Source organism: Elephas maximus, chromosome 2 (genome assembly GCF_024166365.1).
Source record: "Elephas maximus indicus isolate mEleMax1 chromosome 2, mEleMax1 primary haplotype, whole genome shotgun sequence".
Lineage (NCBI taxonomy): Eukaryota > Metazoa > Chordata > Mammalia > Proboscidea > Elephantidae > Elephas > Elephas maximus.
Genome location: NC_064820.1, coordinates 111,201,676 through 111,227,389, shown reverse-complemented (window position 1 = coordinate 111,227,389; position 25,714 = coordinate 111,201,676). Strand labels below are relative to the sequence as shown.

Below are 25,714 nucleotides of genomic sequence, written 5' to 3'. Positions count from 1 at the left end.
GGAAAATTATGTATTCCTCAAAATTTAAGGAAAATCAGAGTCCAATAATGGATATTCAGAGTTATATTCCAAAGTTATGAAGAAAGGGGGGAGGGGACAAGGAGGATAAGGATCACTATCATCCATCACCTCTGGGTCAGGCACAGCTATGGCATTTAACATACACCATTCTCTTTTAATTCCATAAGGCACACAATATATATTTTCAAATATTTCTATTCAAATGTTCCAAACTTATAGCACTTAAAGAGTTAAAACCTTAATTTTATGGCTACTGAAAATGACCCACTGTTTAGGGATTCTAAGTAGAATTTTGTGATTTGGCTTTAATAACATAACCCAAAAAACTTGGAGACTAAGCTTGTTAGAGTTCACATAAAGGAGAGTTGAAAATAGGATCCCCAGGTTTCATTTAGAAAAATAAGTATTAAATACCTACTCTAAGAGAAATGAATCTGTTGGCTATACTCTCAACAATGTGCTAAAGAGTGGGCATGCTTTGAGGGTTGGGATGAAGGGGTGGAAGGAAGCCCTGACTATGTGGGGGGTGTGTGTGTTCTTGATAACATATGGTAGCTTTCCTGTATGTTTAAGGGCAGTACATAGATAATAACTTGGACATTTTGCCAACTCAAGAACAATCAGGGTTTAAGCACTTGTGTGGAGTTCCTTACCACCATTCTAAGGCTATCCCTCAGTTGGTAAGTACATGAGTTTTCCAATTTGAGACATGAGGTATTGTTGGAGACTATTAAGCTATTGCCAGAAACTAGAAATGAGAGGCCAGTTTTCTTAAGATCCCCATGGGTCAAAACATCCAAAAGAAATCTGGTAACATTCTGCAACAACTCAGCAGAATTTTCTCTTTGGAACAAGACTTTGTTGAAAAAATTTGGCTAGAAAAAAAAAAGAACCAGGATGGATCCCCAGTTTCCACTATTGTAATTTCCGTAAGGCAGGGACTCAATGTTGCAATTTATCTGTGTATAACTGAACTATGAATAAACAAACTGTTGTGGAGAACAGAAAATTAGCACAGGTAGGAAGCTTCTACTGGCAACATGACAGATGTGAATACAGTTCTGTCTAAACATAAGGAGACATAGTTATGGGCAACTACGACAAAAGGTTTTTTTTTTTATGACAAAAGGTTGTATATAGGAGGATTTATATCACACTGAAGACTCTTCTAGGGAGTACGACCATAATGGAGGCAGTGGTAGCTCAGTAGCAGAATTTTCTTCTTCCATGCAGGAGACCCGGGTTTGATTCCTGGCCAATGCACCTCATATACACTCACCCCTCAGTGGAGGCTTGCATGTTGCTATGATGCTGAATAGGTTTCAATGGAGCTTTCAGACTAAGACAGACTAGACAGAAAGGCCTGGCAATTTACTTCTGAATATCAGCCAATGAAAAACCCTATGGATCACAACAGATAAATCTTCAACCCATCATGGGTTTGGCTGAGGACCGGGAAGCATCTAGTCCATTGTGCATGGGGTCGCCATGAGTTGGGGGCTGATTCAACAGCAGGTAACAAAAACCACCACATAATGATAATAGCTAACACCTGTGGAGTGCTCAGCAGCTACCTTTATATGAATCATCAGGATCCCCATTTTATAGATGAAGGAAGGGAAGCACAGAGAGGTTTAGAAAGTTCTCCAGGCTAACAAAACCAATCAATCAGTTGCTGTCAAGTCAATTTCAACTCATGGCAACCCCATGTATGTCAGAATAGAACTATGTTTCATACGGTTTTCGACAGCTAATTTTTCAAAAGTAGATCTCCAGCCCCTTCTTCCAAAGTCCCTTTGGGTGGACTTAAACCTCTAACCTTTCTCTTAGTAGTTGAGTTTGTTAGCCATTTGCACCACCCAGGGATTTCTAACAAAACTGGCGTGTGCCATTTCCAAAATTCAAACCAGGCTGTCTGGTCCTAGAATTCGGTCATCTTAACACTGTACTGTGTACTGCTGTACAATGCCTACATGGGATGTTCATTTCTAATTAGATTACATTCTATTTTCCACGGAATACTGGCTTATGAAAAGTTAAGAAGGCTACATTTAAAAAAAAAAAAAAAAATCATTCCAGCCTTCCAGAGTCCCAATCCTGCTTCATTCTGGCCTCCTAGAGCCCCAATTCTTTCTTCATAAGACTAGTCGCTTTTCCATGCACTGAATCTTAGGACTAAACAGCTTTATGAAATGGAAATCCAGTCAGGTTACTGCTCTGTAGAAAGCACTCTCAGTGTTCTCCATGACACACTGCTGCCCTCAGAATAATGTCTTAACAAGGATCTTTATGGTCTGACCCCTTCCTTTCACCCCTGTTCTCATTTCTTGCTACTTCTCCCTTTGTATTTCACACCCCTGTAATGCCACATGACCTAGGGTTCCTTGTGTACACGAGACTGTTTCATTCTGTGTCTCTGCATGCGCTTTTACACTGTCTGAAATGTGTCTTTCCCCTGCCTATCTGGGAGCTCCTGATCACTCATCAAAACCTGGCTCTGGTTCCATCTTTTAAGAAGCCTTTCCCAAGCCTCTCCCGTTGCCTCTTCCAGGCAGACCTGTATACTCTCGCCTCTCCACAGCCTGTGTCCAGGAGGCATGTCAATTATTGTCTATATATACAAGATGTTTGTACTTATCTCCCCTACTAGAACATCCTAAACTCCTTCAGTCAGGAAGATCTGTATACCCAGCACAGACCTGACACTGTGACTGCCACTCATTTGATAATGTTGACTGTTGTTAAGTGATGCTTTTACAGCTTCATATTCTGTGGAATTTCCAAAATAAACAAAAAGTAAAGCAATACAAATACTTCATGTAATCCCAAAGAACCCATTCTAATCACACACCAATCCCTTCCTACCAGTAAAGATCACAGTCTAAAGCATACCCAAATGGCTTCAGATTACACTCTCCCTTTCTCTTTATCAAGGAGCCCTGGTCGCCTTAAAGCACTCAGCTGCTAACTGAAAGGTCAGCAGTTTGAACCCACCAGCTGCTCCACAGAGGAAAGATGTGGCTGTCTGCTTCCATAAGGATCACAGCCTTGGAAAAACTGTGAGGCAGTTGTACCCTGTCTTACAGGGTCACTATGAGTCAGAATCGACTTGACAGTTTGGCTTTTTTTTGTTGTTGCTGTTGTTCCTCTTTCTCATATTCCAACAAGTCTTACAAGGTATTTTATCTTCACTGTTGGGGCTTTATTAAATAAATGTCCTAGGCTTCTCTATGACTCGGAATTGACTCGACAGCACCGGGGTTTGGTTTGGTAGGCTTCTCAACCCTTTAAAACCTCCCCCTCTGTGCAAAAATGCTCACACCCTCATGGCAAACATTTTCCCCCTTTTCAGTAGAATGCATTAATTTCCTAGAAATGTTATTCTAGTTATGATTTAAAATTTATGTTGTGGTTGTTAGGTGTCATCCAGTCAGTTCTGACTCATAGTGACCCCATGAACAACAGGACAAAACAATGCCCGGTCCTGCACCATCCTTACAATTGTTGCCATGTTTGAGCCCATTGCTGCAGCCACTGTGTCAATCCACCTCTTTGAGGGTCTTCCTCTTTTTCGCTGACCCTCTATTTTAACGAGCATGATATGCTTCTCCAGGGACTGATCCTTCCTGATAACATGTCCAAAGTATGTGAGATGCAGTCTCGCCATCCTTGCTTCTAAGGAGCATTCTGGCTGTACTTCTTCTCAGGTTTTGTTTGTTCATTTGGCAGCTCATGGTCTAATTAATATTCTTCGCCAACACCACAATTCAAAGGCATCAATTCTTCTTCGGTCTTCCTTATTTACTGCCTAGCTTTCGCATGCATATGAGGTGACTGAAAACACCACGGCTTGAGACAGGCGCACCTTATTCCTCTAAGTGACACCTTTGCTTTTTTCAACACTTTAAAGAGGTCTCTTGGAGCCGATTTGCCCAATGCAATGCATCTTTTGATTTCCTGACTACTGCTTCCATTGGTGTTGACTGTGGATCCAAGTAAAATAAAATCCTTGGCAACCTCAATCTTTTCTCCATTTATCATGATACTGCTTACTGGTCCAGTTGTGAGGATTTTTGTTTTCTTTATGTTAAGGTGTAATCCATACTGAAGGCTGTGGTCCTTGATCTTCCTCAGTAAGTGCTTCAAGTCTTCCTCACTTTCAGCAACCAAGGTTGTGTCATCAGCATATCACAGGTTGTTAATGAGTCTCCCTCCAATCCTGATGCCCATTCTTCCTCATAGTGTCCAGCTTTTCGGATTACTTGCTCAGCATACAGGTTGAATAGGTATGGTGAAAGGATACAACTCTGATGCACACCTTTCCTGACTTTAAGCCATGCCATATCCCCTTGTTCTGTTTGAATGACTGCCTCTTGATCCATGTACAGACTCCTCAAGAGCACAATTAAATGTTTCAGAATTCCCATTCTCTGCAATGTTATCCATAATTTGCTATAACCCCCAGAGTCGAATGCCTTTGCATAGTCAATAAAACATAGATAAACATCTCCCTGGTATTTTCTGCTTTCAGCCAGGATCCATCTGACATCAGCAATAATATCCCTGGTTCCACGTCCTCTTCTGAAACCGGCCTGAATTTCTGGCAGTTCCCTGTCGATATACTGCTGCAGCTGCTTTTGAATGATCTTTAGCAAAATGTTGCTTGCATGTGATATTAATGATATTGTTCTGTAATTTCTGCATTCGGTTGGATCACCTTTCTTGGGAATAGGCATAAACAGGGATCTCCTCCAATCAGTTGGCCAGGTAGCTGTCTTCCAAATTTCTTGGCATAGATGAGTGTGTGCTTCCAGGGCTGCATCCGTTTGTTGAAACATCTCAATTGGTATTCCGTCAATTCTCGGAGCCTAATATTCTGTGCAGCTTGGACTTCTTCCTTTAGTACTATCGGTTCCTGATCATATGTTACCTCCTGAAATGGTTGAACACTGACCAATTTGTTTTGGTATAGTGACTCTGTGTATTCCCTCCATCTTCTTTTGATGCTTCCTGTATTGTTTAATATTTTCCCCATAGAATCCTTCAGTATTGCAACTTGAGGCTTAAATTTTTTCTTCAGTTCTTTCAGCTTGAGAAATGCTGAGTGTATTCTTCTCTTTTGGTTTTCTATCACCAGGTCTTTGTACATGTCATCATAATACTTTACTTTGTCTTCACAGGCTGCCCTTTGAAATCTTTGGTTCAGCCCTTTTACTTCATCATCTTTTCCTTTTGCTTTAGCTACTCAACATTCAAGAGCAAATTTAAGAGTCTCTTCTGACGTCCATTTAGGTGTTTTCTTTCTGTCTTTTTAATAACCTCCTGCTTTCTTCATGTATGATGTCCTTGATGTCATTCCACAACTCATCTTGTGTTTGGTCAGTAGTGTTCAATGCATCAAGTATATTCTTGAGATGGTCTCTAAATTCAGGTGGATAACACTCAAGGTTGTACTTTGGCTCTCGTGGACTTGTTCTAGTTTTCTTCAGTGTCAACTCGAACTTGCATTATGAGTAATTGTAGTCTGATCCTCAGTCGGCCCCTGGTCTTGTTCTGACTGATGATATTGAGCTTTTTCATTGTCTCTTTCCACAGATGTAGTTGATTGATTCCTGTGTATTCCATCTCGTGAGGTCCATGTGCATAGCTGCCATTTACGTTGGTGAAAAAAGGTATTTGCAATGAAGAAGTCGTTCGTCTTGCAAAACTCAATCATGCGCTCTCTGGAATCGTTTCTATCACCAAGGTCTTATTTTCCAACTACCAATCCTTCTCTGTTTCCAATTTTCACATTCCAATCACCAGTAATTATCAGTGTACCCTGAATGCATGTTCCATCAGTTTTAGACTGCAGAAGTTGGTAAAAGTCTTTAATGTCTTCATCTTTGGCCTTAGTGGTTGGTGTGTAAATTTGAATAGTAGTTGTATTAATTGGTCTTCCTTGTAGTCATATGGATATTATCCTATCACTGACAGTGTTGTACTTCAGGATAGATCTTGAAATGTCGTTTTTGACAATGAATGCGATGCTGTTCCTCTTCAAGCTGGTATAGTAGACCACATGACTGTCCAATTCAAAACGAACAATACCATTTCTGCTTACTAATGCCTAGGATACCAGTCTTTATGTGTTCCATTTCATTTTTGACAATTTCCAATTTTCCTAGATTCATACTTTGTACATTGCAGGTTTTGATTATTAATGGATGTTTGCAGCTGTTTCTTCTCATTTTGAGTTGTGCCACATTAGCAAATGAAGGTTTCAAAAGCTGGACTCCATCCACATCATTAAGATTGACTTACTTTGAGGAGGCAGCTCTTCCGCAGTTATTTTTTGAGTGCCTTCCAACCTAAGGGGATCACCTTCTGGCACTATATCAACGTTCTGCTGCTATTCATAACGTTTTCACTGGCTTATTCTTTTCAGAAGTAGACCGCCAGGTTCTTCTTCCTAGTCTGTCTTAGCCTGGGAGGTCAGCTGAAAACTGTCTGCCATGGGCGACCCTGCCTGTATCTGAAGACTGATGGCATACCTTCCAGCATCACAGCACCACACATGCTCCCACAGTACAACAAACTGGCAGATGTGTGGGGGTTAAAGTTTATATATTTTTGTTTGTTTGCTTGTTTGTTTAATAAGATTCCATGTTGTGATTGTAGGCTTATCTCCATTTGCACCTGGAAATGGAAAACATATCATTCTATCTTTTTAAGTATTTAATTATTATTGATTTTTTTGTTTATATACTTAAAAATACCAGTATTTCTAATATCATGTTAAAATCTTCACTAATGCTAGTACTAAAAGCAGTAATATGATTTTATATATATGTACATAAATACACATAAAATCCATTTTTAATAATTAAAAAAGAATGATATATTTTGCATTTTCAGGTGTAAATGGAGATAAGCCTGCAATCACAGCAGAGAATCTTATCAAAGCATTAAATTATTAAAACAAACAAACAAAACCCAAAGGCACTGCCATCAAGTTGATTCTAACTCATAGAGACCCCAAAGGGTTTCCAAGGCTGTAAATCTTTACAGAAGCATACTGCCACATATTCCTCCCGTGGAGTCGCTGGTGTTATCAAGCCACTAACCTTTTGTTTAGCAGTTGAGCACACTAACCACTGCACCACCAGGGCTCCTTTATTAAGCATAAGTTACTCCTTATAGTACATCAGGCATGTAGAGAGTTATATTAACTCTTTCTTATCCTAAGTGTATGAGTGGGGATGCAGTGCACTAACTGGTAAGTCTAAAGTAGTGTTTCTACTTGTGGAACTTAAAAACATAAAGATAAGGTTACGGCATTTTATGGGGAAAAAAAAAATCACACAATCCCATCTTACATGAACATCATTTCTTTCCTTTTTTCCTTGTTCTTTACAGTTCTAGAAAACAGACAAGCATACATATCTTTTTATATAGTCTGTATACATTTTTACGATTCGCTACTTTTTGGTATGCCATTCATTTAACCCATCTCCTATGAAGGGACACTTATTAACTTTTCAGTTTTTCATATTAATAGTTAATGGTGCATAAATAACTGTGGGTAAGTAGCTCATATATTTTTTTAAAATCTGTTTCTTTAGGATAAAAACTCGGAGCAAGATTTTAATATTATATTTTAAGTGTGCATAATGTTGTAAAATTGCTTTCTAAAAACCTGTAATGATTTACAAAGCCTCCAAAACTGTACCAAATTCATTGATTTGGCAGCACCAGTCTTATGATTCAATCTCCACCAACCCTCAATTTAATAAATATAAAATGCCATCTCATTGTTTTTTTTAAAAAAAAAGTTTTATATATTTTCCCATTTGTTTGCTTAGTACGCTATATCATGTATAGCTTTAGAGGTAAGATGGTATCTAATTGGTACTGAATGAATTACATGGGTGAAAATTTTTGTTTACATTTTTATTTTATTACAATAAGATAAGGCCTATGAATTATAGCACTAGTAATCTTTCTACCTCATTTATACCTTTTTTAAGAAAAACTGTCCTTGAAAAAGTAAAAAATGCTAGCTTTTCATCTGTGCCTTAAAAAATGACTATATATTCACATATTAAAACATCAGTGCTCCTTCATTACCCCTAGAGTAAATATAAATTATAAAACAAAACTCATTCCTCATCAGTAAGAAATTAGATAAATTATGAGGCAGTGTGTGTTGTGTGTGTACATACACACATACTAGCTTTATTATATATACATAATATAGCTTTATTATATACACGTTTTATATATATATAAAAGCTAGTATGTATGTGTGTACATATATCATCCATCTCCCCTTAGGTATCAATGCAGTATCTGTTAGGAGGTACTACAAAGCCAAGAACAGTTAGGTTGAAAAGTAAAGCCTGGGGTTTTATGGGAGAATGAGGGGTGAGGGAGTGTGTGGGTATGATGGGCTACTCTAGTTGTGGTGGTCAGGGAAGGACGTCCTTGCCTTTTTGAAAAATACTACAGTCTTGTCAATGATTTGGAAGTCGGCAGTTTTAGAATTTGCCTATTCCACTAATGCTAACATGGTAAATTCTTACTGCAGATAATTCTTAATTCTTTAAACACAAACATTATTTATTCCTTTGTTTTCAACAAATCCTTGTTTCAGCACTACAGACATTTAATTAAGATTAGGTTTTGTTCCCAAAATTGAAAGCTACATATTTGTTTCTAACTCAAAGCATAATTTCAAAAGAGAAACAAGTTTTATCTGGAAGTTAAGACTCATGGGCTAGTTACACAGGAGTTTGTTTAATTGGTAATATACCTGACTCTAGTTTTTTTTTTTTTTTTTAAGTACTCATTATAATTTTCATCTATATAAAATTATTCTTTCCAACACCATTTTCCAGAGGGAGACTGCATCTATTGTTCCAGTTCTAAATGCCAAGAATCTATGGACCCCCCTCACCACATGGGGGTGGCTCTCTCAGGAAAGGCACCAGAGGATATTTCCTAGGTAGAAATGGGCATTTACTTCCAGACTTAGCTGTCAAATAGAAATCTAATGTGTTTGGGGTGGGAAATGTGTCAGGCGAGTTAGTACAGATATAATGTTAAATTAGAGAATTCAGGGGAATATGTATAAATCACCAAGACACAGTAGAAAAGCCAAGGAGTAAACTGCTTAATATTTACATTCCCATGAATGCACAAATGTGAACTGGGAATGCAGCTGGAGTTTGACTAAATACAGCAGAAGGGATAGCGTGCACCAATCAGGCTTGCCTTGGTAACAGGGCCCCTTCCTCATATTAATGATTTTATAATAAGAGGCTTTTAAATGAAGTACATTGTAAACATGGGTAGAGCAATAGCTGTCTACGGGAGTATTTAGGGCTGCCCAGGAGTGAGTTCCTAGATACTGAAAATGGTCAACGTGCTTGACTACTAACAAAGAGGCTGGAAGTTTGAGTCGACCCACAGGCACCTTGGAATTGAAAACCTTATGGAGCACAGTTCTACATGAGTCAGAACTGACTTGAAGGCAAATGTTTTTTGTTTGTTTTTGAGGTGGTTGGAGTCTGCATGTTAGTGGACAGAAGATGAGTTCATGAAGTGGATGGTCTGGATTACTGATGAAGCCCTGACCTGAATCCCAGGGAGCTTCCCGGTATTGCAGCAGCTGTTGAACTTCTCAAGTCTGGTACCTGTAAACCTGCTGCCTGCCATCAAGTGATTCCGACAACTAACCTCCTATCCTTTCTGATAATCGCCGGCCTCGGACCCTCGGGCCCCACGGCCGCTCCACCGGGGACGAGCGGGCGCAGCGGCGACGGGGCGGGGTTGGACTTTTTTTCTGTTTGTTTCCCGCCCCACCCCCCACTCCCTTTTCTCTATTTTTTTCTTGCTTTCCTCCCCCCTCCCCCCTCCGCCCCGGCCGCTGCGGCCCCGTCATCCTCCCTCCTCTCCGCGGACTCCGGGTCGGCCAGGCTCTCTCTGCCTCTGTCTCTCTGTCTCTGCCTCTGCCTCTGCCTCTAACCTCCTATCCTTTCTGATAATCGCTGTGTGGAAGGAATCCCCTTATAGGAGAGCAGATAGGACAAGAGAATCCCAAACACCAGCATAAAGCATAGGAGGATGAATATGTGCATAAGAGAACAAAACTTTCAAATTGAGAAGAATTTCTTTAATACTCCCACATTAAAGGAAAAAAAGACAATTGTCCTGTAGTGGTAAGCTGCAAGAGGGTGTGGGAAATTCTTCATTCTAATATATGGATAATAGCACATATATTTTTTAAACAATATAGTAATAAACATTGTGCTTAGTTCCAGCCTTTCAAAACTTACCTCTAAAAGCACTAATATCCCCATAGTGCACCTGTAGCACAAAATATTTACTTCCAGTATCTCCTCCAACTCTGAATCCAACACCTAAAGATTTACAAAAGAGGGTAAGTTAAAATTTTTAAGTAAATATTTTAAAACTAATAATTATAAAATAAATACTTTAAAATAGGGACAGATTAGCTAATCTCAGGTTCAGATTCAAAAGGAAATAAAATAGCAAATAACATGAAATTACGTTATATGAAAACTGAAATAAACTAAGCATTCGCTGCAAATTTCTAATGTAATCAATCGATCCTTCTCAAAGCACTGATGGAATTCTACTTACAACCAGAGTAATCATTTATGCTTTAAGAGGATAATTCATTCATTTTGAAAGAAAGAAACAAACAAACAAAAAATTCTGTCCTTGCTGGTGAAACAAACTGGCATGAAAATCATCCTCTTGTTTTGCATTTATCGCATTCACTTTTATTTTCTAATTCATTATACAAAATAGACTCCTTAATCTTAGACTTACTTTTCTCCCCATATAAAAACAAGTATCTGCAAAAATGTCACTAAGGAAACCAATTAGATTACAAAGTTCAGTGTGTCAGTGAATCTTAGGATTCCTAATAGTCTTATTATTATTAGAGTTTGCTGGAAGCTAAGGAAAAAAATCTACAGAAAACATATTTACAGGCAGGTAAAACATTTTTTTCTATCTGCTCTACTAATGGATCTTAAAAATGTTAACAAATGTATGACAGACCCTCCTATGAGTTTCCAAATTTGTTTAATAGCAGCTGTCTGGTAAACTTTAGAGAGAACGCTCAAGCTCATTTGAAGGGAGGCACAAGAGTCATGAATAAGTGATGCTGGCATGAGTTAGGGAGGCAAGAGAGTATATGCATCACATGACACAGTCCCAGAACCATGAGAAAACTGTTCCATAAGAGAACTGTGAGGCACAATCTAATCCCCTTAATATTAAGAAACACTCAGGTACTAAAAGGAAGTCTGGTAATTCACTCACATACTGGAAGCTATGAACAGTTTAGAGTTGAAGTCAGAAAGCCAACAGAGGTTTGCATCTCTAACAAGAAATCTGCACTTCTAACAAGTTCCCAGGCGATGCTGATGATGCTGGTAGAACAGCAGTTCTCAAAATTCGTTACACATAAGAATCACTGGGGGAACTTGTTAAAATGTAGATTCTGATTCAGTATATCTGGGGGTGGAAATGCAAGTTCTCAACAGAGGTTTGAACTGGAATGAACCGGTTCCAAGGCCTGGGCATCACATTAATACCTAGATTCCAGGGCTATTTAAAAAAAAACTCTGCTGAAACAGCAATTTATTTAATTCCTAGCTCTCTTGGCTCAAAAAATGCTCAAGTTCTCAAGAACCAATGTGCCTTAGGCCAAAGGTGGCTTACAGTATACTTGGTTATTTACTAATTCTATCTAAAATGTTGTGTGGGCAAACTACTTACCAAAGTGAGGCAGAGAAAAGAGTAACTACCTAAATGAACCTTTTTCAACACAAAGCAGGTGATGGCAGTACTTTTAGTGTGGAATTGCAAAAAAGAACACTGTTAACAACTGCTGGAAAGGACTACAACAAAAAGCACTAGGTTAAAATAAGACTATTCCAAAGGCCTCTGACATACCTTTTGGGAGTCTGGTGGGAGGAGCATTTCTTGCCCAGGCATATAAAATATTGGCTTTGTCTGTACAGGTTCCTTCATCACAAAACCTAAAAAACAAAGTTATCAATGAAGATTTACGTAGTAAAATGCACAAGTCAGTCCACACTAGGGGAAGGGATATATTTGAAAGCAAAGTGTTGTACATCAATATATCACCATCGTAGTCAGGTCAGGTTTAAAATCCTAAAGAATCATTTCTACGAGAAAGGTACATATAAAGAGAAGTTCTTTTGTTATTTTATTTATTTGCTTTGATGCCTGATAGTGATGCAATCCTGTCAGGTATATACACAGTTTATACTTTGATATGTTCATAATCAGGTAGAAAAATAAACATTACACAGAGATTCCGTATAAACCAGAGCAAATGCAGTAGAACTTTGAAAGTGGACAGAGGAAATGTACACATTTCCCCTTTGGGGGATCAGTGTTACTGCCAGTAAACATTCAGCCGCAGTAGCAAATAATACACAGGGCTGACCCTCAGCAGGGTGAACAACACAAGAGTACCCCACTGAAGTGGATCTCGGTATTATATATGACCCGTCTTAAGTTTATGAACACTGGATGTGCCATTTATAAGTTGTTTCATGTTGTGCAAGTCACTTAATCTTACTGAGTCTCAGTTTTCTCTCTTTGTAAAACAGGGATAATTATACCTACCTTCACGAAGTTATTATGTAGATCAAATGCAATATAATGAAAGTGCTTTATAAACCTCAAAGCAGTACACCAGGGTAATGCATTATTTAACAAAACACTGACTTTACCTAAAGATTCATTGTTGAGAGACAGTGTTGCATGGTTAAAGAGCACAAGTAGAAAGATCTATCTGGAGTTGAATCCCAGAACGACCCCTTAGTAGATGTGCACCTTGGACATGTTTATAGGCTTTCAAAGGCCCAACCCCTGTATGGGAAGCTCTCTGATAGGGCTGTGTTATGATGTGTGTAAAGCACCCAGTTCAGTAACTGGCACATTTGGTAGATCGAGTGCAGTAAACGTTAATCTGTGTGACTCCAAACCATACATTTTTTTCCACTGCACTCCGCTGCCTCAATTTGTTCTGTTATAGAATTGAATTTGTTAAAAAACACTGTTAAGCTACATTTTTAAGTTGCTTCTATATATATGTGTTTTGGAAAATTGGGATCAAGCAAGATCAAAGTCAGGAGTGTAGGCAGATCTGACAAGCTGGAGGACTATCAAGGACAAGGGCAAGGTCAAGTACGGCTTCTTGGACAGGAGGCTGGCTCACATAGGAAAAAATGTGCACTGCCATGGCCTGGAAAGGAAATGAAGGCAGATTGTGGTGGCTTTCAAAACAGGTTAGAAACTCAGGCTAGAAATCCAATGAACACTCAGGTCACGGACATGAAAACCACCAGTAAGAAGTACCCAGATACTCTGAAGCAGAACTCCTAACATGTTTCCTGCTTTTAGCCAGAAATGGAGTTGGAGGATGGGCAATAAGTGCAGACAGCTACATTCCTGTCTGAATAAAGGCATGAGGAGCTGGGAACCAGGAGGTCCTGATTAGGTCATGCTTAGCAAATGCTCTCGCTTTGATAAATCAGGCCGCAAAAAGAGGCTGCGTAATGTGTAATGTAAAACACATCAACGAGTGGTTTCTTATGGTTCACTGTCAAGAACGATATACTTATGATGAAGGATCATTGCCATGTGAGGATTGTGCTTTGGAACAAATATCTGTGACATCCCTGTGCCAAGTGTGCTAAAAGGCTTAGGGTGTTGGACACTGCCCAAAAGCAAAATTTTCTTCCCTGGCTTCATGCTATAATAGTTAAAGAAGTGAGATTGTCAGATGTAATGAACTTATATCTCACTGCTGTGAGCTACTAAAATTTAAATATCTGAGTGGCAATCTCCATAGCTTTCAACAAAGATCATAAATATACAAGTGCTTAACATCAATGTGATGACAGGCTTAGGTTAAACAAGATAATTGTTTCCTCTGATATGGAAGTCGATTTAATGTGTGACTAGAAAGTACCAGAATGAAATATAACAGAGAAAACAGGTTTAGTAAATTTTTCTAAGCCACATATTTGATTATGTCATTCTCTGGCTCAAAATCTTTCAATTGGTTCCCAAAAACAACATGAAAATAAAATCCACACACTGTAGCATAACACACAGGCCTTTCATAGCTGGGACCTTGTTATAGCTCCAGACAAAACCTCTTTTTTAGTTATGCCAAGTTGCCAGCAGTTTCAATCTCTCTTCTCTACTGTTACCTCTCTTAGGAATACCCCTTCCCCATCTCATTACCTCACAAACTTGTACTCATCTCCTCCTTCAGGATTCAGCTCAAGATTTCCTCCTCAGGGAAGCTTTCTCCAACCTCCCTCCCGCCAACTTCCATTCTTTAATCATAGCACTCTTTCCGTGCATCTGTTTACTCATCTATCTCTTCAACCAGTGAGTACTTTGAGGATTGGGGTCAAGTCTTTCTCTTTGTACTCCCAGCACCTGAAATCCTGCCTGGCATTTAGTAAACATTCAACGAATGTTTGCTGATGCTTACCTCTAGGTGGGTTTTTAAATTTTCCATGTGTGAACACTTAAATAATTGAATTGACCTAAATTTTATTGCACTGTCAAGTATTACCAAAAGACCAGCTTTGGGGCAGGGAAGGACAACACACAATACAGGGGAAGTCAGCACAACTGGACAAAGTAAAAGCTAAGAAATTTCCTGGACACATCCAAACACTTTGAGGGACAGAGTAGCTGGGGCTGGGGCCTGGGTACCAGAGTTTCAGGGGACATCTAGGTCAACTGACATAACAAAGTTTATTAAGAAAATGTTCTGCATCCCACTTTGGTGAGCAGCATCTGGGATCTCAAAAGCTTGCAAGTGACCATCTAAAATGTATCCTATCCCACTTGGAGCAAAGGAGAATAAAGAAAACTAAATATACAAGGAAAATATTAGTCCAAGATACTAAAGGTCCACATAAGCCAGAGACTCCACCAGCCTGAGACCAGAAGAACTAGATGGTGCCCAGCTACCACCAATGACCACCTTCATGGAGAACACAACAGAGAGTCCTGGATGGAGTGGGAGAAAAGTGTGCAGGACTCAAATTTATGTAAAAAGACCAGACTTAATGGCCTGACAGAGACTGAAGGAATCCCCAAAACTATGCCCCTGGAAGCTCTGTTAACCCACAACTGAAACCATTCCCAAAGCCCACTCTTCAGACAAAGATTAGGCAGCACTATAAAATAAAAAATAATACATGTGAGAAGTGTGCTTCTTAGTTCAATCAGATACACAAGACTAAATGGGCAGCTCCTGTCCAGAGGCAGAAAGAGAAGGCAGGAAGGTACAGGAACTGGTTGAATGGACACAGGTTCTGGGGTAGAAAGGAGGAGTGTGCTGTCACATTGTGGGGATTGCAACTAATGTCACAAAACAATATGTTCATAAATTTTTGTATGAGAAATTAACCTGAGCTGTAAACTTTCACCTAAAGCACAATAAAACAAATTAGCAGCAACTATATGCTACAGAGGGTCACAAAAGAAAACTCGAACAAACGGAAGGATATTGTCTTAGTCATCCAGTGCTGCTGTAACAGAAATACCACAAGCGGATGATTTTAAAGAAGAGAAATTTATTTCCTCACAGTAAAGTAGGCTAGAAGCCGGGCGTCAGCTCCAGGGGAAGGCTTTCTTTCTCTGTCAGCTCTGGAGGAAGGTCCTTGTCCTCAATCTTCCCCTGGCCTAGGAGCTTCTCTGTGCAGGAACCCCGAGTCCAAAGGACGTGCTCTGCTCTCCGCACTGCTTTCTTGGTGGTATGAGATCGCCCTCTCTGCTTGCTTCTCTCTTTTATATCCCAAAACAAACCAGCTCAAGATGCAACACAATCCAATCCAGTAGACTGAGTCCTGCCTCAGCAACACAACTGCAGCCCATACCCCCTCATTAACATTATAGAGGCAGGATTTACAACACATAGTAAAATCACTTCAGGTGACAAAATGGTGGACAATCACATAATACCGGGAATCATGGGCCTGCCAAACTAATACACACGTTTCTGAGGGACACAATTCAATCCCTGACAGAAATGTATAAAAAGAAAAGATTAAATAGCAATACATTTTAATTACTATTTCCCTGATATTTGTACAAATCAGCTTACCTTCACTCACACAAGAACACTGCAAGGAAGTTATACTTTACAGCTGAAGAAGATCAGAGTAACTTCCAAAGGTCACACAGCCAAGCTATGATTCAAAGCTAGTACTGTAACACCTCTTTCGATCTCAATTTGTGAGACTGATTTATGGGCAGAGAATGATATTATATGAAGATGACTACTATCTACTTGAACTAAGTTGCAATTTGTGTGCGCAATTCTAAAATCTGATTCTAGATAAAATAAGTTGTTCTTCTGGCCTATTCACAAAGAGACAAAGATTTTATGCCTTTATCCTCTTATCAGGTTTCGTAAAATAAAAGCCTCAAAAGCTAACTGTGGTTTGATTTTTAAAATCCTGTTTAATGACTTTTTTTTAATTTATTAAACTCAAGACTCAGTAAATAATGACTCATTGAAGGGAACTGGGACATTGAAACTAATCCTAAACCTTAATGAGTGAGGGGACTAAGTGAAGAGAGGGAAAACAAGAAGCCAAGAGAACTGGGTTCTACAATTGACAATATGAATGAGTGGCTAAGAGCATCTGAATGAAATCCCTGCACCTCTTGGTTTTCAGATTTCCATTTCCCATTTCCAATGAAAATTGCATCATAATTTCTCCGCATAAAGTGACTAACAGGTTAAAGACGGTATTATATTGTGGCTTTTCAAAAAAAGATTTCTGCAAAAATAGAGATTTTTACTATTCTTATTAACAAGAAGTCTTAAGACCAGGAAGCAATACAACTTTTGATCAATGGCTGTTCTAATTTCAGGCCTCATCAACCAGGTTTCTTATTCTTATAATTCTAACAGCTTCTCCTAAAGGCTCCTCCAGATTAAGCCAATTAAATTGTGGAAAGATTCATATAGCTCCCTTGCAGTTTCTTAATACTCATAGTGAAAATGATGAGAATTAACATTTGAAAATAAAACTATTCTGGTTTCTTGAACCTTTGCTTATAGAACCTTCTTCACCTCTAATCCATGAGGAAACCATTCAGATGACATATTTTCTGTTTGTGCGAAGCTCTGAAAAAGCGCTAGCCTGTCATTGTGAATTACTATTCAAATAAAGCATGATTGACTGTTGAAGTACTCTCTCATTGTATCTGTTAGGGCTATTTAAAATCCAAGGTTACTCAGAGAAGATCAGAACTGATAACTCATTTCTTCTTTCAGCTAAAAAAATACATATATATATATTTTTTTTTTCTTTTTTTAAAATAAAACTGTCATGCCCTTAAGTCTAACCCACCAACCAGTGCCCTCAAGTGTGTATGGTCTCAGATTCCCATTTTAATGTATTAGGTGTCTAACAGAACCACAGCCAGGAAAATTAATCTAAAGTTAGAAAGTTGCTTTAAGAAACACAACATAAAATCAGTGGTTTGTGTGGAATGTCTTTACCTTTCAAAATTGGATCCAGTATGAGTCAGGTATTCCAATTCCACTAACTGCTCTATAAACCCATAGAACATTTTTCCCATTTCAGACAATCCTCTGTGAATTTCAATGCAATGGGTATGCATTAACATAGTAATTAGAAGGATACTAAATGGGGAAGCTTAATAAAAGCAGTGATTAAAAAGCACCAGCCTGATAAACAGAACCACAGTATCCCTCCTCTCCAAGGAGACTAGAGTGGCAATAGTCCTTAAGCGCAGAGGGTGTGTCTGTTTTGTCCACACCAAGTTCCCACTGCCTGACTGTTCTTGGCTCATAAATACTTGGATAATAAATACTTTATTAACAAAAGAATAAAGATGATAGCCTCCAATTATTTACTCCTATGTGTGCCAGGTACCATGCCAAGTACATTAATTACATCATTTAATCTTCATGATGGCCCAAACAAAATTCCCATTTTACAGGTAAGGAAACAGACCAATATATAAATTAAGTCACTTGACCAATGTTTATTACAAATATCAAGTAGTGGAACTGAGATTTGAACCCAAGACTCTGTGATTTCAAAGTTCTGGCTCTACACCAAATATAACACTATTCTGTTTAACTTAAATATTAGTCTAGGTCACCAGTCCAAATCCACCAGCTGCTCCTTGGAAACCCTATGGCAGTTCTAATCTGTCCTATAGGGTCACTACGAGTTGGAATTGACTCGACGGCAACAGGTTTGGTTTTTGGTGGATGGAATAATGTTCAAAATTATGTAGCGTTTGTTTCTGTTGAAACTGTCAAGACAGTTTCAAACATGACATTCTATTTTATTAAAGTTGACACTAGCCTACTAGAATGGAGCAGTTGCCTAAGGAACTCTTTTAATCCAGGCCACCTAAAAATTAACAAGAAACATGATCCTTGGTGACTAGAAGCTAAAATGAGATATCAACTGTATTTTAACAAACTGATCCATTAAACTATCCCTGTATGCAATATAACGACTCTTATGACATTAAAGTATAAAAAGGAAATGGATAACATTTTTTAGCCTAGCAGAAATTTATGACTGAACTTTGCTATTGCACTCAAAGACACATTTTATTTAGTGTTTAAAATAAGGGACAGTGCAGATTATGGAGACTGGTGTTATTTTTATGTATACTGACAAGGACGTTATGTATGTTTAACTTTAAAAGTTTAGTTTTCACAGTAGAAACAAAGAGGGGATTTCAGAAGACACACCGCGTCATGCCCTACAGTGTACAGATGACAGGTAACTAGGATATGGGAAAGCCCATAAAGGCAGCATATGCAAATACCATTCTCAACCAAAGAATCATTATCATCATGAGGGTGACAACAAAGCGATACAAGTATCTGGAAAGCAAAAAAACCTAAATAAAAAATTGTCATTTAAAGGAGTAGCAAAGCAGGGTGTCTCACATACAGGCTTCTATACATATATTTATGTTTTAGCTACTTTTCTCTTTCCCCTCATCAGCATCTGCAACCCTGTGGAGATGGTGGCATTTAAAAAAGACACGGCAGGTGGTTAATAAATAGAAAGAGTTGAAAGGGATCTAAGCTAAAGCTTCATAGGATGGTAAAGCACTCCTGCTTTACCTTGAGAATGATCCCAAGTTAGAACAGCTGGAAACAGCCTCATTTAACCAGCTGGGATTCTTCTTTTCAAAGATCAAACAACCTGTGGAAGCCATCTTTGATTTGTAAAGATTAGCTGGTCATAAGCATTCATCAGAAATAGCTTTAAAATCAAATATTAATTACTAGGACTAAAAATAATAATTAAAGCTCTGCACAGACGATCACTCTGAAGTACAAGACTGGATAAATATCTATTCAGTTTCATCACCCAGTATTTCTGATCATAGAGTCCTGAGGTTTGCATAAGCTGCATTAAGCCCTAAGTCCTGTGCTCAGCAGAACAGAAAAGGCACAAGTCAACACCTCGCAGGAAAAAAAAAAAAAAACAGAGAGAGACAGCACCCCAGAATTACTCCAAATGCCAGAAAAATTAGTATGAACAAAATATTGTGATTTTCAAATTCTGAAACACTCAATAGATAACCAATCATTATTTTAAAAAACTGCTTATTAGAGAAAAAACAGAAAAAAGAAAAGCATTCATAGCATAGATACAGTATTTTAATTTCTGCAGATCTCCTAAAATTTACCATATTTTAGTTGCGAGCAGTAACAGATTCTTACACCTAAATTGCCCAAATTTCATTTGGGCATCTTCATTTCCTTACTGACCCTAAACAACCCAAAACAGTATCTGCTCATATTCAGCCCACAAATCTGGGGAATTTAGAATTGCCAAGCTTAGAATAAGTCAGCTAGCAGGAAGCGAGTCCAACAAATCACGCCATTGCTCTGCTTGCTCCAGTCTCAGTGCTGTCACTTCCCCTTGGTCCCTAGATGCGTTTAATCGTCTCCTTAGTTTTTTTTTTTTTCCTTTAACAGCCTCAGAAAGAAAGTATTAGGGTGACTTCTAACAGGTACTGTTGCCTTCTTTACATTGGTCAGCAGAGCTGCTTCTTTTCCATCAGCCGGTCCTTATTTGCATCCTTGAGAGGTATGCTAATTTGGAATTGAGCACCAGGCCCAATCTAACTATAAAGGGACCACCCCACCGTATATTAAAAGGTTCATATCAATATATGCAATTTAAATGCACACGCATATAATTAACTAGACACATTACCAGTGTGAGATGCTAATTTGGAATGAGACACAAAAGACTGGAATACGACTAGAGGAAAAAAAAACTTTGAAATTAAAATGACTACATAATGAAAACTGCTTCATGCTGTGTCTACTATTTTCATGTAAACCTAATATAACTGTAAATATATTTTAATGACCAGTAGAGAGAGGCAATTACAAAGCGCAAAGGAGGGCAGTGCAGCAGTGAAACACCATCAGACTAGCGTCTGGCGTCCATATTACAAGTGCTGCCTGAAGACAGGATGAATTATAACTTCATAATTTCAGGGGAAAAATGTTTTCTATATTCGGCACTGGGTTTTTTGCTGGGATATTAAGGACACATACCTATTTGCCAACCTGTTGGCAATGAAAATAGAACACTCAAGTGAAAACGGGGGAAATCCTAGCTAATAAAACAGAAAAGAAGAAATCCAAGCCTGACATTTCGGTGTTGAAAGATCCTATTACCTTTTTCTTTTTCCACTAAAACAGCTTTGTGCTCTCTTAAAGATTCCCCTAGAACATGAATGAGTTCTCAATATTGTTAAGCACCACAAACCATTACAGGTATCATAACCAAACATATGGGAACATTTGGGGCTCTTAAGAACTGTCTATATCCAGGAGCAAGAGAAGAATATATTTGCAACTATAAAATAAGTGTGAAAAATTTCATGACTCAAAATTTTCTGAAAAATAATACCAGATTTTTGGCACTGATAGATTCGTGTTATTCCTATTATAATTTAGGTGGGGAGATAAGGGGGTAAACAGTTGAAAAGAAAAATCCGCTTACTGTCTCCAGGGCTGAGCCTCTGAGGTACCGAGGCTGGGGGCGAGGCTGTTGTTGTGAAGCCACAGAAAATTTCAGCCCATTAGATACCCTGTAAGCTCTAATTATAAAGAGGCATGCATTGTGCCACATATTTTTTTGGGGGGGGGGTATTTATCTTTAAAAAGGTACATACTGCTCTTTTTTATTTATTTTTTAAATACAGGTAAACATTGCTAATTTCAGAAGAAATATTTTTAAAGCATAAAGTTTGGATTGCAGGAGTCAGAGTCACTGTAACTTGTTTTTTAATGCATGTCTCCTAGTTTGCAATATACGTTTAGAAGATCATACTTTTAAATGTGAGATGAAGCACTCTGGTCTTAGTTAGAACAAGATGAATAACAGCATCAACTAGTGTTCTTGTTTTATGGCTATAAAATCAACTGTAACAAACCTATACATGGAGTAAGTGGGAATATAGGCTGCAAGGCAGATATTTTAAAATCCATTTAAAATGTCATGGGTATAGTGTCATTATGCCCATACCCATTGCCATCGAGTCAGTTCCGACTCATAGCGACCCTATAGGACAGAGTAGAATTTCCCCATAGGGTTTCCAAGGAGCGCCTGGTAGGTTTGAATTGCCGACCTTTTGGTTAGCAGCTATAGCACTTAACCACTATGCCACCAGGGTTTCCACAGTGTCATTAGAAACTCTAATTACTCTTTGATGCAACTGATGGACAAAACACAGCAGACTGCCTGCCTGAGGTGCATCAATCAGTCCACACATCTCCAACTCCTAGTAATAATGCCTCTCTAATCTGACTCAGCCTTTGCATGTAATTTATATTCACAGAATTACGGAATTTTAGAGAACAGAGGGGCTTCATAAATAATCTTGTGTAAGTCTCTCACTAAAATGAAGAAACCCAGGCCCAGATGGGCTGAGTAACTCGCCCAGGGAATCTAGTCAGTTGGCTCACTGCTCTTTTCACTCTACCATGTTGCCTTTCAAGTAATAACTTTAGCAAAATAATACATGTACCAATTACTTTACTCAAATTTGCTGTTTTCATATACATTTTTCTTGGAATTCTCTTTTTCTCTAAATTGCAAGTCTTTTGGCTACTATATTTTATAGATTTAATTTCAAAACAGCATAATTAAGAATATTAATGAATATTTTTGAAGGACCAAAGTAATGTCTTTGCTTTGACATGCCCTTAACATGAGAACAGGCTTGATTCATTTTACATAATTTTTTTTAACAACTAGAACCATAACAGCATTTAAGTGATGTTTTATTTTCTCACTCATTCCCTTTTACCAGGATGAAGCCAAGCCAGATTTTAAAAGCATACATCCTTTCTAGCTAGTTTCAATAATTCTAATCCAAAGGTAAATATTGCTAATTTCAAAATAAATATTTTCAAAGCATAAAAACCAAAAGATGTGATTTGCTGAAAAAAATTCACAGAAAACTGTCACAGAATAATCTTTTAATCCCAGAATTTTATTTACAAAAATTTACTGGCATGTTGATTTGCTGACTCTATGTATACATAAACCTGGTCGTGTGAGTTGGATTCCTATGCTACATGCTCCTTTCATCAAATAATTGAAGCCTATTAACAAATGCTTTGATGGTACTTGGTCCATGGAGACTTCCATTAATTAAAGCTTTTAACAGTTCCAAATACATATTAGAATTGTTATTATAAAATCAACTGGAAAGCAGTAGCTGCGTGCCTCACATCAGGCTAATGAACATTAGGATGCGCAAAGAAGGGTCTCCGTCTGCGTGATTATGAAGGGACAAGACCTTTGCAATGCAAAGTAAGACATGCTGGTCATCTGGCCTGTTAAATACAAAACCGTAATTCTGGGTGTGGGAGAAAAGTATGAGGCTTAAAATGCATGGCTACTTTTAGAGTTCGCTGACCTAAAAGGACAAGAATGCCAAAGAACAAAATAAAAGAGAAGATCTCAAGCCCCAATTATATCGTAAGCATTTGGGGGTAGAAAACATACCTTATTTATCGTACAATCTTCCACAACATCTGCAACAGCTCTGGCCCGTGACAGGAATTTAATAGATGCTTACTGATTATTCATAACATGACTTTAGACTCACAACACTGATTAAAATAAATCCTAAAATTCCAAAAGTTACTTGAATAAAAGGGAGGCTGTGCAATAAGAAAGAAAGAACTCCAGATTTGAAACCAGACAGCCTAAGGGTTCGATCCTGGTTGGACACCAGGCAGTTGCGTTACGTTGAGCAAGTTATTGAATCACTCTGAGCTTTGAGTTTCTTGTCTGTAAAATGGGAATAATTACACTTGATTTGCAGAGTTCTTAGGATAAAATGAAATAGTGTGCAGATCACCTATCACAGTGTCTGAGACAAAGAATTGCTCCATGATTGGAAACATCACACTCTTTGGGTGGAATAACAAACTTTAAAAACAAAGCATCAAAATACCCAGTATCTAGTTTTCAGTCTTGCTTTACAAGCCATCTGCACTTTGACATACTATCTTCTACAATAAAAAAAAAAACCCAGTGTCGCCGAGTCGATTCCGACTCGTAGTGGCCCTATAGGACAGAGTAGAACCGCCCCATAGAGTTTCCAAGGAGCGCCTGGCGGATTTGAACTGCCGACCCTTTGGTTAGCAGCCATAGCACTTAACCACTACGCCACCAGGGTTTCCATCTTTTTTCTACAATAGACATATATTTATTAAGGCAGTAACAAAGACTGATGGGCATGCTCCACAGCAGGCTATAGTAACTGTGACAGTAAAACCATTTTAATCACGTGATGCAAATGAACAATGCTTTTTCTAAAAAAGAAATATTCTGCCCATTTATTAATCAGTTGTAAAATACTTGCACAGATGAATGTTGTACTTATAAAAAACACACATTTTTTTATACCCCTCCCCGTGCTATGAGACCATTTTCCTTACCAGTAACTTCCGGTGGACACAGGCATATTGCATCCAAAAAGTAACATATGATGGACAGTATCCATGCTGGCATGAGGTTTGAAGTCAACTGTGAGAGAAAATGATAGAGAATGTGAATAAAAATTACACTTCTGTACACAAATGTCCTAAGAGACCGCATCTTTCAACAGCAGAATAGCTGTATAACAAAGATGGTACAACCCTCTCATGATACAATGTTCTCCTTGTGTTATCTTATTCCTTAAGAAGAGTGTGACTTAGTAATTTGATTTGGTAAAATATTAAGCTGTTATATAACAAAAGGAGAAAATAACAATTAACAGTTGAATACTGCACATATTATTTCTTTTTTAAATGAAAGATCCCTTTTTAAATAGTCAGAGCATTATGCAGGCATAGGAACGAAAGCTCCAGGCTATGTATTCACAGTACATTCCCTTCCAGATTTCCGTAGAGTGCCGAGTACCAGAAAGCACTACATAACGCTGCCGAGAAACAGAAGCCACAGCGAGTGGTCAAAACATGGGCAAAAGGATCCATAACCCAAGTTTATTACCGTCTTAAAATAACAGTAATAGTCACTGGGATGTACATGGTGAAACAATTTCCTAAGAAAGAAAAATAAAAGTGGAAAAAGTATCTTGACAAAGATAGAGAAGACTTAAAACCACTCTCTTGGATGACCACGGTACACTTGTTAAAGTGATGTTGAAACTTAAACAATGCCATTTCTCTAACCTAATAATTGTGCTTCAAATACATGAAAATAACAATAAAAAAAAGTCCAAGGGTAAAACAACAAAAAATTAAAAATAAGTGACATCATTATCTATGATCAATATTGAGCATGAGCTCCCCTTCCTGGTTTGGCTTTCACTCATCCCCTTGGATCCTCATTGCCTGGTATACAGTAGCAGTTTATAAGTCACCTTTACAAATAAAAGGCTAGATAGCCTAAAATGATCTTAGGTCTCGGGTGTCTGCAAAGCTGCTTTTAGCTGTTTTGGTCTATCTGATACAATTAATAAAACACCATTTATTGCTAAAATGTCTATCTGTAACATGAAAATTTAGAAATCAAAAAATGTGGTACATCAGATTATAGCACCACACCCTGCAAAATGTGGTTGATTAAGAAACACAAGGTACCTACACTGTGTGCCATCTTGACTTACAACTTTCAAGGGAAACAAAAAATCTTTCATTCATTATACTGAAGAAAAAAAAAAAAAGAATGTAAAACCTAAAAATTAAATCTTGAGCTTTTCATTACACATTTAAAAAACTAACAAAGAGAAGGTGGCTGGAAAATGAACTTGATATAACCTGAGACTTTGTTTTTATTACCAGAGAATACAGTAAGCCTAGGAGAGGGAAGATATTTTGGAAGGAATGAATCAACTGGAAGTTACAACATTTCACAAATCATAGAAAATCATATCGTTACCAAGCCTAAATTTTTGGCAAGAAAAATGGAAGGAAGAAGAGTGATTCTTCTTCTTCTGACTCAAAGTTCAAGTTGAATGAAGGATGTCCTTCCTCCCTTCCAGAGTACTCCCAAGAGATCTTTTCTTCCAGAAGGAAAACTGAAAAAGCCCTGAGGGGGGAGTGCCAGGTCTT

The 25,714-nt window shown here is 38.2% G+C and overlaps 1 protein-coding gene across 17 annotated transcripts in view; it reads right to left on the bottom strand.

Annotated features, from left to right (window-relative positions):
- Positions 1–25,714, bottom strand: part of PAM (peptidylglycine alpha-amidating monooxygenase) — a 338,929-nt gene that overhangs the window by 103,314 nt on the left and 209,901 nt on the right. For all 17 annotated transcript variants that reach the window (XM_049871501.1, XM_049871531.1, XM_049871520.1 and 14 more), the window contains 3 exons: positions 24,095–24,182; positions 11,995–12,080; positions 10,341–10,424 (listed from right to left, as the gene is read on the bottom strand). In XM_049871501.1, coding sequence (XP_049727458.1) covers positions 10,341–10,424; positions 11,995–12,080; positions 24,095–24,182 — 258 coding nt within the window. The remainder of the gene's footprint in view (positions 1–10,340; positions 10,425–11,994; positions 12,081–24,094; positions 24,183–25,714) is intronic.